Source organism: Engraulis encrasicolus, chromosome 7, assembly GCF_034702125.1.
Source record: "Engraulis encrasicolus isolate BLACKSEA-1 chromosome 7, IST_EnEncr_1.0, whole genome shotgun sequence".
Classification (NCBI taxonomy): domain Eukaryota; kingdom Metazoa; phylum Chordata; class Actinopteri; order Clupeiformes; family Engraulidae; genus Engraulis; species Engraulis encrasicolus.
This window is the reverse complement of record NC_085863.1, coordinates 19,947,876-19,962,875: the sequence shown is the minus strand read 5'-3', so window position 1 is coordinate 19,962,875 and position 15,000 is coordinate 19,947,876. Positions and strand designations below refer to the sequence as shown.

The window sequence follows — 15,000 nt, the reverse complement described above, 5'->3', positions numbered from 1 at the left end:
GTGTTATAGATGTCTGAGACAGTTTTAGCTGCAGTACATCTCTTTCACACACACACGCACACCCACACGCATGCACACACACATGCACACGCACGCACACACACTTTTGTATCTGTAGATGTTTTCCTCCAGGTTATGTCTCGTAATCACTATTTTCACCGCTCAGAAAGCCTATGCATGTAATGTGAAACCCCAATGCCAAACCCAATGACTAAAGTCTCAATGCTAAATCAGGAGAGCTAAACTCCACTGATATAATTTGAATTCCAAGCCCCAATGCTAAACCCCGATGCTAAACCCTTATGCTAAACTCCAATGCTACTGCTGGATTGCTATGCGCGAATGCAGAACTCCCTGAACCAAACTCCGATGCTAAGCCTGCCTTATCAACCACGAAGCTAAAGTCTGCATGCTAATGTGTGAATGCTAAAGCGGGAGCTTTGGCGAGGTTAAAGCAGGTCGATCGCATTTGCTCATCGAAATTCAGGAGCGCCTCATCCCATCTCATCTCAGCCCACTAGGACGGCCGAGCCAAGCTCATTGTTCATGTGTTGCAGTGTGTGTGTGTGTGTGTGTGTGTGTGTGTGTGTGTGTGTGTGTGTGTGTGTGTGTGCGTGGGTGTGTGTGTGTGCATGCTACCAGGAAATTGGCAAGCACTACACCAGTTAATCACAGCATAATGGACAGCTTTGCCAGCCATACTGCGTAGCCGATGCCGCGGCCATTTGTGCCGGTTCCCTCGGCGACGAAAGCTGCAGAGCTGTAGGGGGGGTCGGATGGCATCCCATAATGTCATGAGCAGCACTCCCACCCCTCTCACTGGCTCTTGTTTCGTAATAATTGCCAACAGAGCGGGCCTTTATGAAGGGCTGTCATTGCAGACAGATCACTAAAGCATATGGATGGATGCAGAGTGGAGTGATGTGTGTGATTATTATTCCTTTGTGGCTCTTGCCCTTGTCAGGCTCATTGGAAATGTGTGTATGTGTCCACGCACATGTCTGCATTCACGCATGTGTGTGTGTGTGCGCGCATGTGTGCGTGTGTGTGTGTGCGTACGTGCGCGTGTTTCTGACATAATAGCCTTGGCAGCAAGCTAGATGCCATGCCAGGTCCAGGCTGCTACCCCGGACGGGCTCCCCTGGCGCTCATTGATTGTGGTAATGTCCCCTGTAATGTCAGAGGCCATAACAGACGCTTGGTGTCGAGTGGTGTCGGGAGTGTGTGTGTGTGTGTGTGTGTCTGTGTGTGTGTGTGTGTGTGTGTGTGTGTGTGTGTGTGTGTGTGTGTGTGTGTGTGTGTGTGTGTGTGTGTGTGTGTGTGTGTGTGTGTGTGTGTGTGTCTGTGTGTGAGTGTCACAGGCCATAACGGCCGCTCTGGTGTCGGATGGCACATCGCTTTAGTGGCGTCACTCATCACGTCTGCTCTCTGGGCGCCCATGACTGATTAGGATCGTTCCACTGCCATGTCACTGTTAACAATCTGATCGTATCACTGCCATGTCACTGTTAACAATCCGTCATAAAAACGTACAGTTGCCTTTGACAGATTGCGCAATGCTACGCTTCATTACATGTCCCTTATTCTGTGCTCTCTCTGTCTCTCTCTCTCTCTTTCTCTCATATTGAATGGACGTGTTGACTTATGGCAGCATTTTCCAAACTGGTGGCCGGGACCCCTGGGGGGTTGTGAGGTGGGGGTCGTGGGGTATTGCATGGGGGCTCGCATAGAGAAAGTACTGTTTGCATGAAAACTTTTTGAATTATTTGAAAATATAACCATTCCATGAATTGGTTAGTAACAGTATTCATTTATACGTTAATAACAAGTGTATTTATTTTTCCTGTGAATTTCACATTCAAATTCAGCCATTTTAAGGGACAAAAAATGTTTGGAACATTTGGAGATTTAATGGTGGTGGGTCACGGAAATAATCTTGGATCCAAAAGTGGGTGCCAGGAAAAAACGTTTGGGAACCTTTGACTTGGTATATGAAATGTAGGCCTATCATGCATTTTAACTGATGACAATGATTCTCTCTGTCCACCTAGGTGTGACTACAGTACTGACCATGACCACCCTCAGTATCAGCGCTAGGAACTCGTTGCCCAAGGTGGCCTACGCTACGGCCATGGATTGGTTCATCGCCGTCTGCTACGCCTTCGTCTTCTCCGCCCTCATCGAGTTCGCCACTGTCAATTACTTCACCAAGAGAGGATACGCCTGGGACGGGAAAAGCGTGGTGCCAGAGAAGGTATGCACTGTACCCAGCAATATCACTACACCAATAGTTAACACATACACAGGGTTCCCACTGGTGCTTGAATTCCTTGAAAATGCTTGAAGTGTTTTCAAGGTTGTGAAAATGCTTGAATTTTTGGAGAAGTGCTTGAAAATGCTTGAAATTTGTGTCAAGCCAAACTGGGTAAGCCAAATAATGGAAATAAATTGTTCAGGTACATAAAAAATCTCAAGGAGTGAGATGTCAGATGGGATTTGCCATTCGACACCCTAAAATTGATTAGATTGCAGGAAATTGCATCTTAAAAATAAAAAAAACATCTGGGGGAGGATCCCGACACCCCCTTCCCACGACCTATTTAAGGTGCTGGAAAACTGAAATTTTGGTGCTTGAAGGTGCTTGAGAAGTGCTTGGATTTGTTCATGAAATAGGTGTGGGAACCCTGCATACAGTAAACATAGAGCAGGAGCCACTGATTTGGTACCATGTACCTGAGCCCCCCAAAAACACCCGTCTATCACCCATAGAATATTTACAGGAATTGCAATATGGGCACTCTCACGACCCAATATGTAAGCAAAAACCATGCAGAGCAATATATCTAGACCAACTATATATACATGTAAATATGATAAGCCATTGTGTGCAACATCACCATTATCACTCAGCGATTTAGAAGAGGTGTGTTCATCACACATTGCTACAATTGGTAAAGAGCAGTGGTAGACATTGCAGGCATACCATAGCAGACTCTATTGTTAGTGGGCAGTGCTGAAGATAGTGAGCTCGCACTAGCAGACTGTATTGATCTGTGAGGGAGATAAAGATACCATGCCACACAATATCTAGACTCACAGTGAAAAACTGTATAGACCAAATGCAGCTCTATCACTATTCCATAGGTCGTCTCTCATTGAAATTCTGCAGATATTGAAGATGTGTGTGTCTGTGTGTGTCTGTGTGTGTGTGTGTGTGTGTGTGTGTGTGTGTGTGTGTGTGTGTGTGTGTGTGTGTGTGTGTGTGTGTGTGTGTGTGTGTGTGTGTGTGTGTGTGTGTGTGTGTGTGTGTGTGTGTATCTGTGCGTGTGTGTGTGTGTGTGTGTGTGTGTGTGTGCATGTGTGTGTGTGTGTGTGTGTGTGTGTGTGTGTGTGTGTGTGCGTGTGTGCGCGTATGTGTGTCAAAGGGTGGCAAAGCTGCAGATGTGAATCCGTATATGACCTTAAAGATATTACGTGATGTGGGTTTTCGACCTCAGAGGTGGTACGCGATGTGAATACAGGATCACAGACATTCATTGCTAACGAATGAATCATATCGCTGCAAAGACTGTAAAAAAGACCCAAAAAAAGCGTTCCACCGAGTTTTTGAAAAGAGGATGTCTTTCCATCCCCCAGCTTTTTTTTTTTATTCTGTGAATGTTTTCAGCTTGGGATGAAGCATGCATATTGATGAAGCCCGAGGATATGCCCAGTGCTAGTACTTAAAATTCACCTGGGCCTCCCTGGCTCCACTGCAGTCTGTCCCCCAGCAGGGCAGCTGTAGCAGGCAGTGGCGGGCCACACCTCCCATCCCACCCCCCCATCGCACCCACAATTGTTAACGAGAGACTGTTGTTCCAGTCAAAGAGCATAATACGCTTGTGCATATTTATGTAGCGTTTTCAGTAGTTATTTCACTTTGTAGTCACGTTTGAAGACAGCCTTAAGCATATCGAATGCTACTAAGCCTCCTCGGAGCAAAACAGGAAGAACGGCGTTGTTAGTATGTTTAGTAGTTTGGGTATGTAAAAAGGCTGGACTGGGTTGGGCTGGCTGAACTAAACCCAAGCAGTGTTACTGAATAGCAATGGCCTCTACTCCATCCTGCAGCACAATTAACAGAATCCCTCTATTTACAGCAATCTATTTACTGATTCTTCAATTACTAGCCGTAGCACTGTCGTTGTAGATTTTTAACGAGGGGGAGTGGATCTGGCCTGCCCTCCCCTGCCCAGCCCTGCCCTGCCCTGCCCTGCCCACCTGTGTTGCTTCAGTCCTGTCCTTTTGGGGTGTCCTGTGCTGCTCTGCCCCACTGCAGTTTGTACTATTAGTTGTAGTAAAAGTACCCTCTCTTTCCCTGCCTCACTGCAGTAGGTAGTATGAGTCTTAACTCTTGCCTTGTCCTCTCCTCTGCCTCCTAAGTCTTTAAGAGAATTTTGCATACATCTTGTTTTTCCTGAGAAGCTCACTATTTTTTTTACCTATTTTCCGTTGTCTTCCTGTTTGGTCATTTAGATTTTTCACATTACCAAAAAAATAAAGCGTTGGTCCAGAAATTCACCCCCTCTGACTTGTCAGGCTACCTGCTAGTAGCTTTTGTGCCAGATATCACCAAGAATTAGTGTTCCTTCAAAATGCAAGCTCTCACCCTCAAACTCTGCAGCTGTATGTGTGTGTCTACTCTTTGCCCTGCAGAAACCGACAGTTCATGATACAAACAACGCTTTTGTTATGCAAAGTTATGCATCAGCCCCTGACAAAGATAGGCCATGTTCTGCTACGCAGTAGTTACTTCCAATTCAATTTGAGTGACAAAACAACAGAGAAACTGATATTCCGTTCATTTTTAAAAACATGGACTGTGGGGGGATTTCTGATAAAACTGGCTGCGCGCACAGACTGTCAGTGAGGAAAGCCAAGTAGAATCGACCGCCAGACTTGACACTACCGCCCCGTTGACTGTCATTGTGTATTTGGGCTATTGAGCATTTTCCATTTTTTGGGGGTAAAATCTGGGATTTATCACATTGTTTTAACTCAAAGCTGACAGGTATGGCAGTATATACGATGTATTAGTTGTGGAACTTCCTGTGTTCACCCCTAGTATTGGTATTAGTAGAAATAGTGCCCTCCCTTGTCCTATTCTCTCCTCTGCCCTGCAGCAGTATGTATTATTGGTTGTGGAAGTTGTAGTTTTAGGGACTGACCCTGTGTTCACCCTTAGTATTAGTATTAGTCATATAGTAATAATGTATTCTCTTGTCCTCTCCGGCAAAAGATGAAGCAGTAGTACTAGTTGTAGTAATAGTGTCCTCCCTTGCCCTCTCTTCTCCTCTCCCCTCCGCAGCAAAAGAAGAAGAAGGAATCGTCCCTCCTCCAGAAGAACAACACGTCGTACGCCGCCGCCACCGCCACGGCCTTCGCGCCCAACATCGCCCGTGACCCTGGCCTGGCCACCATCGCCAAGAGCGCCCCTCCCCCACCCACAGAGCCCAAGGAGGAGCCCAAGCCCAAGCCGCCCGAGGCCAAGAAGACCTTCAACAGCGTCAGCAAGATCGACCGTATCGCCAGAATAGCCTTCCCGCTGCTCTTCGGCACCTTCAACCTGGTCTACTGGGCAACGTACCTGAACAAAAAGCCCAAACTGCAGGGCATGGGCATTCAGCCCCACTAATCCCCTGCGTTTGTTCCTCCTCTTCTCTGTTTCTTTCTCTTTATCTTTCGCTGTCTCTAGCTTTCTCTCTCGTTTGTTCTCTTTTCTTGCTTTTCTGTCCTTCTTTCCGCCTGTCTTTCTTTCTTTCTTTCTTTCCTTACTTCTGTCCTTCCTTGCTTTCTTCTGAAGTATCGTGTCCGAAACCACACGTGTGTGTGTGTGTTTTGTGTGTGTGTGTGTGTGTGTGTGTGTGTGTGTGTGTGTGTGTGTGTGTGTGTGTGTGTGTGTGTGTGTGTGTGTGTGTGTGTGTGTGAGGCAGAGAGAGAGAGAGAGAAAGATAGAGAAAGAGAACAAGAAAGAGAGAGAATGATTGAGAGAGAGAGAATGATTGACAGAGAGAGAGTGTGTGTGAGTGATGGTTGGGCTTCCCCATCACCCCACTGCTTCAGTGTTACATAACATCCTTCGAGGAAAAAAAGAAGACGACAACGAAAAGAAATTTATCAAACAGACAAGCTATGTGTCAACTTTTACATTATTCTGTGACTTTTGAAATATGCTATTATAATTACAGTACATGGTATATATATGTATACGGACACACGCAGAGACACACACACCCACACATACACACAAAAGAGAATGCTATTCTACAAAATGCAATTGCTAAGGATTTCACAGAGATTTTTCTTGACTTTCTTGATTTTGTTCTATTGTTTGGTTGTTGATTTTTGCATCGGTTTAACATACTCTACCAGTAATATGTGTGCATGAACTGGGATTTTTTTTTTCTCCAGCAACCAATCAATCAACATCAGAGAAATGACCTAAGTGATGACATCACTCTCCCCCTCCCCCAAACAAACAAACAAAAACAAAAACAAACACAAACACGTTATTTATGCTTCCATTTTCTACCATAGTTGTTGCATCTCCTTGTTTAGCAGATGATAGGGTCTCAGCAATAGCAATAAACATGTCTCTCAGTGACGTCACCCCCAGCCATCAGTCAATCTGGTTGTTAGAGCCATTGGGGTTGCGTTTTGCGAAAGCATCGTTAGCCAGTTAGCAACTGAATTGACAACTACATTGCAACCAGCTATGTTGCTAACATACTAGTGACGTAGCTACAACATAGCGTAGTTACAGTGTAATGTCACTACAACATAGAGTAGGTCCAATGTAATGTTGCTTCATCGTAACATAGCTAACGGCACATTTGAAACTCGCTCCCCTGATCAGCTCCTGTGTCGACGACCATTGCCTCCGCACCACTCACTTAGTTCCTGTAAATACGTTCAAGTGATAGAGATGTCAACGGTAGGTTTAAGGCTTTGCTAAACTCACAGAAAACACACGTGGGAAGGAGGCTGTACAGTATATGAGAGATGTGAAGAGAGACTTGTGTGTAAAAAAAAACAAAAAACGTTAAAACATATATGGGTTCACTTTTAAGTGACTGTTTTTTCTAAAAAAAATAAATAAAACAAAATACTGAGTGTTCCATAAAAGAGGAAATGAAGGGGGAGATACAGTATTCATAAGGTATAAGCCTATATAAGCATATAACTGATATGTGTGTGTGATATGTGCACACTAGTAATGATGCTAACGAACGGGCATAGTGATGAGAAAGAATGTGTAAAAAACTGTAAAATTCAGTGTTGGAATGCATTTTATATTTAGAATTAAATCACATTTCTGGACTTTGTTTTTTTCCTGTCTGAAAAGGTAAAATATAATGTTGGAGAGCTAATATTTGTTTTTTTTTAGGGGTGGGAGGGTTTATTCTTTGTGTGTGCTGCTCCGTAGCTAGCGTTGCGTTGGTCCTCAATGCAGAGACAGCCTCGAGAGCAGTGCCTTCTCTATTGTTCAGGGTGGAACTACTGAAAGGCTACCTTCTAGCGCAAGCCAAGCTCCACCCATTACACTGGCAAAATTAAAAGTTCCTCAAAGAACCTTTAGTTTTCCGTTGTGGGAGAACCTCTAAGAGACTGCTGAGGGGCCTATGGGTGACACCACCACAAGGTTCATCAAGAAATTGTTAGAGGTTCCATTACGGGTTCCTTTACGGGTTCTGTTACAGGTATCCCAAAGAACCTTTAGGGGTTATTTGGGTTTGCCACTCTGGGGAACCCCTAAAGTTTCTCCTGAGGAACCTTGTAGAAAGCCTTTGGATGTGTTTTAAACAGCTAAAGGTTCACCAGAGAAGATAATGTTTTGGAGTTCTCCCACAGTGAGAGCTGAAGGGTCTTAAAGGAACCTCGTGATTTTTACAGTGTACCTTCAGGTCCAATTGCGCTTCTTTAGTTTGTGAGATTTTCACAAAGCACCACTCAGAAAAGTACCAGCTCCACTGCCTTCAGTGTCCCATGCCAGTTGGAGGACAGGACAGGCGGTCTCTTTCTATTATGATGTCTTTGTTGCTGCTTGTCCATATCAGATGGGGAAGATGACGATGTGATGACGTTGAGGGGGAAAAAAAATGACAAGGCGCCAATCATTTGGGTTAGCACTGTGCCCTGCAAGTCAATGATGTATGTGGGTGTTGCTAAGAGGATAATGCATCTGGGTGTGCAATGGTAACTTTCTTTTTGTAGCGTGCTGTCAGTCCCTTTGATCAAAGCACCTACCCTCATCAAAACCAAACCTAAACACTCACAGTTTTGTGTGACACCAGATATGTAGAACCATATAGGCGAGGACAGGTATGAATGGAACATGATGAAGGAATGGAAAGGTATGAAGGTTTCAAGTCAGTGTGTACCATATTCCAGTTGATTCCATGTAGCAATATTTGATTAGCAAGGGCTTTTGAAGAACTGAACATCAAAGTTGGTGATAATTTGGTGAAACCCATGGTAGCTTAGAACAAAGTGATGTGCTCATTGTTGATAACTATTTATTGCTTTTGTCTTTGTTTATGGGATAGAAGACATTTGTTTCTTAAAGTGATAGTTCGGAGTAGATTCACCCTAATGCCATTTGAACCGTGACATCCATCTAGTAGTCCACCCTTAGTGTTTTCTGGCCTGGGCGAACATTAGCAGATTTACCGAGTCATTTGTGGTTATTTCGAATAGTTTGCCGGTGCATTTGCAGCATCTCCAAACTTTACCCCACAAAAATTACATGTCATGACACCAAACTTCTACAGTGGTACAAATACGGTCTCTACTCACAAAACGAAGGTTTTAGAAGTTTAGAAATAGTCCAGTAGTTTATTATTATCAACACAAACCGAATATATACTGTCTTTCTAAAGCTGTGTCGTCGTCACTTCCGTAAGCCCGTAAAAGTCCTCAACGACGATTTTTATGCACAATGAAAAGTGGATTCAGCATCCGTATTGATAACAAAAATCCTTGTCTAATTGATAGTAGGTAACATTTGAAATATCTTGTAAGTGTTACCTTGAAAGTATAAGCCGTAATCACAATTCAATGAAAACATTTTTTAATACTCTCGTCTGAAACTTTGTTGAGGACTTGTACGGGTTTACGGAGGTAACGACGATGGAGCTTTAGAATGGCAGAATATATTCGTCTTGTAAAAGTCTAATAAACTCCTGGAGTATTTCTAAACTTCTAAATGCTAGGTTTTGTGAGTAGAGACCATATTTGTACTACTGTAGAAGTTTGGTGTCATGACATGTAATTTTTGTGGGGTAAAGTTTGGAGATACTGCGAATGCACCGGCAAACTATTCAAAATCACCTCAAATAACTCGGTAAATCTGCTAATGTTCGCACAAGCCAGAAAACACTAAAGGTGGACTACTATATGGATGTCACGGTTCAAATGGCATTAGGGTGAATCTACTGCGAACTATCACTTTAAGGTCTGACATGTTAAATCTTGTTTGCTTTAAATACTTAACTATTTTTCATACAGAAGTCGAACCCAGCCTTTTAATTTATGTCATTTTATGTTAATTTATTATTATTTTCCACCTGTGCCATGGATATATGTATGTACAGTATAGCATTGCAGGTTGAAAAGCAGGCTTGCTACAATAACATATCATTGTAGGTTTGAGTTAAGGCCTTCACAAGAGAACTCGTGCAAAGATGCTGGGGGTGGGGGTGAGGGTGAAGGGGTGGTGAAGTAGGGAGGTAGATGTTGGATTGGGGCAATTTTTAGGGAATAAAAGGTCAGGGGTTAGATTCCCTCTCTTGTCCCCACTCGTGACAGATGCCGAGCAGCATGCACAGGTAGACTGAGACGGTCTTAGTCAAGATTATTTTCAGATGTTGTATAAATATACATACATATAGATGTTTCGATTCCAAACAACTGTATGGATGTCTCTTACGATGCCTACAAAAAATTGCATAAGTAAATATACATAGTATATAAATATATGATACCAATATAAATATGTCATGGAGATATAAATAAAAAGGAATTCTATATATATATATATATAATATTGTTTGTACCAACCTATTGTTATGCATTTTGCACATTTAAACATTTTACATTGATGTAGTTAGCTTTGTGCTATGCAAGAATAGCTTCAAAACCACATTTAGTTCCCTCGCCGCAGACCATGGTCCACCAATGTGGCACTGTACAAAGCTTAACTCCTCAGCCGCCAGACAGACAGATGACACAGCGCTATTGACCTTCCCATGCCCCTCCCACTGAAACTGCTGTCAGGCTCCAATGGTGTCCATTCCCGCACGAGTGGCACTGACAACCAACATGCTCACAGGCCAATGACTCACGTGCATACCGTTTAAACAAATTAACCTAGTATCTGCTTTGTCCTGACAGCAACCAACTTTCCGGTTCAAGAACGCTGTGATATTTGGAGTGAACACGTCAGTCAGTTTAAGAATTCTAGCATTGCGGGTGGTCTATCGGAGTAGTGTTAGGGATTTTCATTGCACATAACCAGTGACATGGCAATAACAATTATAAACACCTTTTTAAATACAGAGAAAAGTCTGAAGGGAAAGTACAAAAAGAAATACCTTTATTTAACACAAGAACCATGAAAATGTTGATGATATTGATTCTGATGATGGGGGTTGTGATGATGATGATGATGACGATGATGATGATGACGATTATAATGGTGATGTTTTTAGGTAGTCTAATATTTCACATGACCCTTCAGAGCACTGTGTTGTATTTCATTCAATGTTCAGAGCTGTTTTTCCCCTCTCTTCACGCCCTCAGGCGTGGAGAGGAGGGTAGTGGACTGGACGCATGGGGAAACACGATTGGCTCCTAGATGGAACACTGCCCCGAGCCCACAAACTCCTCTGCTTGCTTTACTTCTGTTTACTTCTTTGCTTTTTTTTGTGGCATCACCTCACAAAGACCCAAAACAAGGATAAGCCCACACAAGAGGAGAGAGTTGCGCTTTTCACTTTGGTCAGGATGACGCTTTTAGAAGAAAAAAAATGGAGATTCTGAAGAGCACTTTGTTTTCGTTGTTTGTTTGAAACAAACGGGCATCATTGTGTGTGGTAAACTACTGATTGGTTTGTTTGTTTTTAATTATGAATTGTTTCATTGTGTTCCGACTAAACCATGTCATCAACGGCTAAATAAACACGTGTTTACAGAGCAGCGCTTTTGGAAAAGGCAGAGGACATCGGGAGATCTGTCTTTGTATCGAAACTGGGGAAAACAGAACACATGTTTGCACACGTGTACAGCATACCCATCCACATAGCAACGCACGCACGCACACAAACACACACACAGTTTTTACATTATCTCAAACACACACACACACACACACACACACACACACACACACACACACACACACACACACACACACACACACACACACACACACACACACACACACACACACACACACACACACAGAGAGACCAGGGGCATTCACTGACATTGACAGAGAACACACACACACACACACACACACACACACACACACACACACACACACACACACACACACACACACACACACACACACACACACACACACGTAACGACAAGCACACATTCCCATTAGTGCAGGATGACACACACAGAAGATTAGTATTTGATACAGTACGTAGTGTGACCGCAGAGAGGGAAGAGGCAGGGGTGAGAAGAGGCAGGGGCGGGGCAGGGCAGGGGGAGGGGGGACTAGACGGGGGACAGGGGACCACAGGGGTGCTGGCATGTGGTCCTCCCCTGTGCCTGTGCCTGTCTGACTTTGTTACAATACGGCCCTGTAGAATCTGACTCTCTCTCTGCAATAGTATTTAAATACAAAGAAGAAAAAAATAAAGACAAGTCAATGAACAAGGCTTCAGCTTTTTCTTATTATTTGTATTATTATTATTATTATTATTATTATTATTATTATTATTACTACTATTATTATTATTATTATTATTGTCTTTTACATTCATATTCACATTTAGCCCACATTTACATTTACAAATGATTTAAAATCCTTGTCCTGAAAAAGGCATAGTCATGGGAAAATCCTCTCCGAGAGTGGAAACAACAGTCTGCCTGCCACATGAAAGAAGAGGCAACACAATCCTGTGTGAGACAACATTATCTTCATGGGTTGATGGCCCTAGTGGCTTGTTTTGTGCTTTCCTTAATAGCTCCGTGATGGTGCCGTAAGAATACGGTGATTACCATACCATTAAGTCTGTCACTGATATTGCAGCTTCGGCCTCGTCACTATCAGGGGGGCTCCTACCGGGTGATATTTCCTCTCCGTACCGTATCTGACTGCTGCATCAGGGTGACACGTGAAGAAACTCAAACACGAGGGAATGGAGACAATTATTTGCCACAGCATTTTGTTGTTGTTGTTGTTGTTGGTGGTGGTTCTCCAAACAAAGCGTCTTCTTTTTGTGCATTCATAAGTGTCGTCCATCAAAATAGCATCCGTTTCACAAACACATCTGTTCTAGGAAACCCCAGATGGTTGTCCACTGAAAAATCAGAAAAGGAAAGAAGAATCTACAGCCACTGAACCAACAGAATTTTCACCTCCCAAAAAAAGGTCTGGAGAGGTCAGCATGTGTGCTAATGACCATTTTTTAAATAAATTCTGCCCTGTGCAACTTTTCTTTTTCTGCTGCCTTGGTCGCTATGGTAATGGCCTCATAAATGTGTATTAGCTGGCCTTGGACTCTGCTAACACTGCCAGCGTTACAAAAATACACACTCTTTTATACCCTGGCCAAGACGGGCCTAATGAAGACTTAACATTCACCCGGGTCACACTGGGTCACTGGAGTAGTGTGGTTCTCAACCTTTTTTGAACAAATGTCCCCTGGACCTCATCATAAGCATACCAACGCCCCCCATTATTAAAAAACAAAATAGACTAATGTCCCCCAATGGCGATATTGGGGGGCATTAGAGGATGCACTGAGAATATGACAACAATTGAAAACAAACAGACTTGACAACAATTCAAGACAAAAAATCACCACATATAGTCCAGAATGTTTTATCAAGAAGCAATACCACTTACCATATCAAACCTTTATAGCAGTTTAAAACCGAGTCCTACAGTTTCTCTTTAACAAGGATTTTTTGAAATCAAGAATAAATCCCACTTACTGGTCTGTCAGTGTCCTTGAACTGTACATCTGCGTATTGCTTTGGACCCTGCTAGTCAACATTATCAAGACAGGCCTAATGTCATATCTCTTCATATTTTTAATTGGAAAAATACCACTTAGTCCTTCCTGAATGCTAAAAACATGGATTCATACAGTACCTCTTTAAAAAGCCTTTGAAAAGAAATACCACTTAGAGTCCTGCCACTATGACCTTGTAGAGCCTATTTGCCCAGTGTCAGCCGATGGTTGTGCTGGAGGAGGGGGCAGACAGGGGAGCGTTTTACAGCAAGTGATTTCCGTCACGCTCAGTCACTGTTTTTTTTTTTTACGCCCAGTCCCTGTTTACCCTCCATTCCAAGGGATGAAAAGGATACGATCGCATGGTCATATACTAGAGTCAGTGTAGGCTAAATGAATGTTGGCATACACACGGAATACATTTAGCCTGAACATACAGTATGCTCACGCACAGGATCATTTTGGCCTGAATGCATGTTGGCATGCAATTTCGTATCCTGAATACTGCTTCATGTGCACACATGATTTGTATACACTGAATCTACAATAGAAAAACAATGGAAAATTGACCCCTTGGAATGATGGTGTATCACATAGCACCAGGGTTGGAACCAGGTGGCCCCAGCCCCTAGGCTACAGGTCTGTGGGCCCCAGCAGAAGGCAAATTTACACAGACAGTGGCATAATTACGAGCTAGGAATTTAAAGATAACATGTCTACTAACTGTGCTCAACAGAAGAGATGATTCTTTCAAAATTGCTTCTCGTCACAATTCTGTATGAAGGAAATAAATATTAACACACCAACGCATCTTTTGGAGACCTTGTGGCAAAAGGCTGGATGTTATTGACGGTCACATTTTTTAAGGTCAATATTTGTTGAGACAGAAGTCAAACAGTATGTCACACTCATTTGCTACTGAGATGGTGAAGATGTTTAGCCCCCTGAAAGTCGCTCTGCTCGGGTTTACAGTGGGTAAGTTTATGTTAGAGATGTACAGGATCCAAGATCCGGTTCCGGATCCGGCAGGATAATAGGGTTTTTCAGACTATCCGGATCCGGCAGGATCTTAAGCAGTGGATCCGGTATCCGGTGCATCTCTAGTTTATGTGTCGTTTTTTTTTTTCCTCTACGGAGATGGGGTAACACTAAAACAAGATGACGGGAGGCCACAGGAAATGATGGAAGGAAGTAGTTTGGCTTGCACCCTATGAAAGAAGGCCTATACGCTGGAGAGAGGAGTGGGTCATAGCGGCCCAGAGAGAGCCCAGACATACGCATAATATGATCGTGTCATAACCAGTGTCAAAACACAGTCATGGCCTAATCATAAACATTATGTCAAAGCAGTGTTAATTTCGTCAACCATGACTATGACTAAAATATTTTGTCAAAGCCTTTTTTTGATTTTCGTCATTTAGACTAAGACTAAGACTAAATTGGGAAGGCCATGACTAAAATATGACTAAGACTAAAATTGATTTTCGTCATTGTGACTAAGACAAAGGCTACATTTTAAAAAGCTGACTAAATTAATACTGGCGTTAAATAAAATAGAGAAAAAGAGAACCAGTGTGTGTAGTTTCATTCTGCACAATGTTAAAAATGTTAAAAAAGAAGCAGTGTGCGGAGAAGGTTTATTCTGTACAGTCAGTGATATATGTTAAAAAGAGAAGCAGTGAGTGGAGAAGAAAAGTTAACTAAGACTAATTGTTTTTCGTCATTTAGACAAAGACTAAGACTAAATTGGGAAGGCAATGACTAA

At 43.0% G+C, this 15,000-nt stretch overlaps 1 protein-coding gene across 1 annotated transcript in view; it reads left to right on the top strand.

The window, feature by feature from the left end:
- gabra1 (gamma-aminobutyric acid type A receptor subunit alpha1) overlaps window positions 1–5,674 on the top strand; it is a 52,905-nt gene extending 47,231 nt beyond the window's left edge. The window contains exons 8-9 of the mRNA XM_063203042.1: window positions 2,052–2,254; window positions 5,348–5,674. Of these exons, the coding sequence (XP_063059112.1) occupies window positions 2,052–2,254; window positions 5,348–5,674 (530 nt within the window). The remainder of the gene's footprint in view (window positions 1–2,051; window positions 2,255–5,347) is intronic.
- The last annotated feature ends 9,326 nt before the right edge of the window (window positions 5,675–15,000 follow it).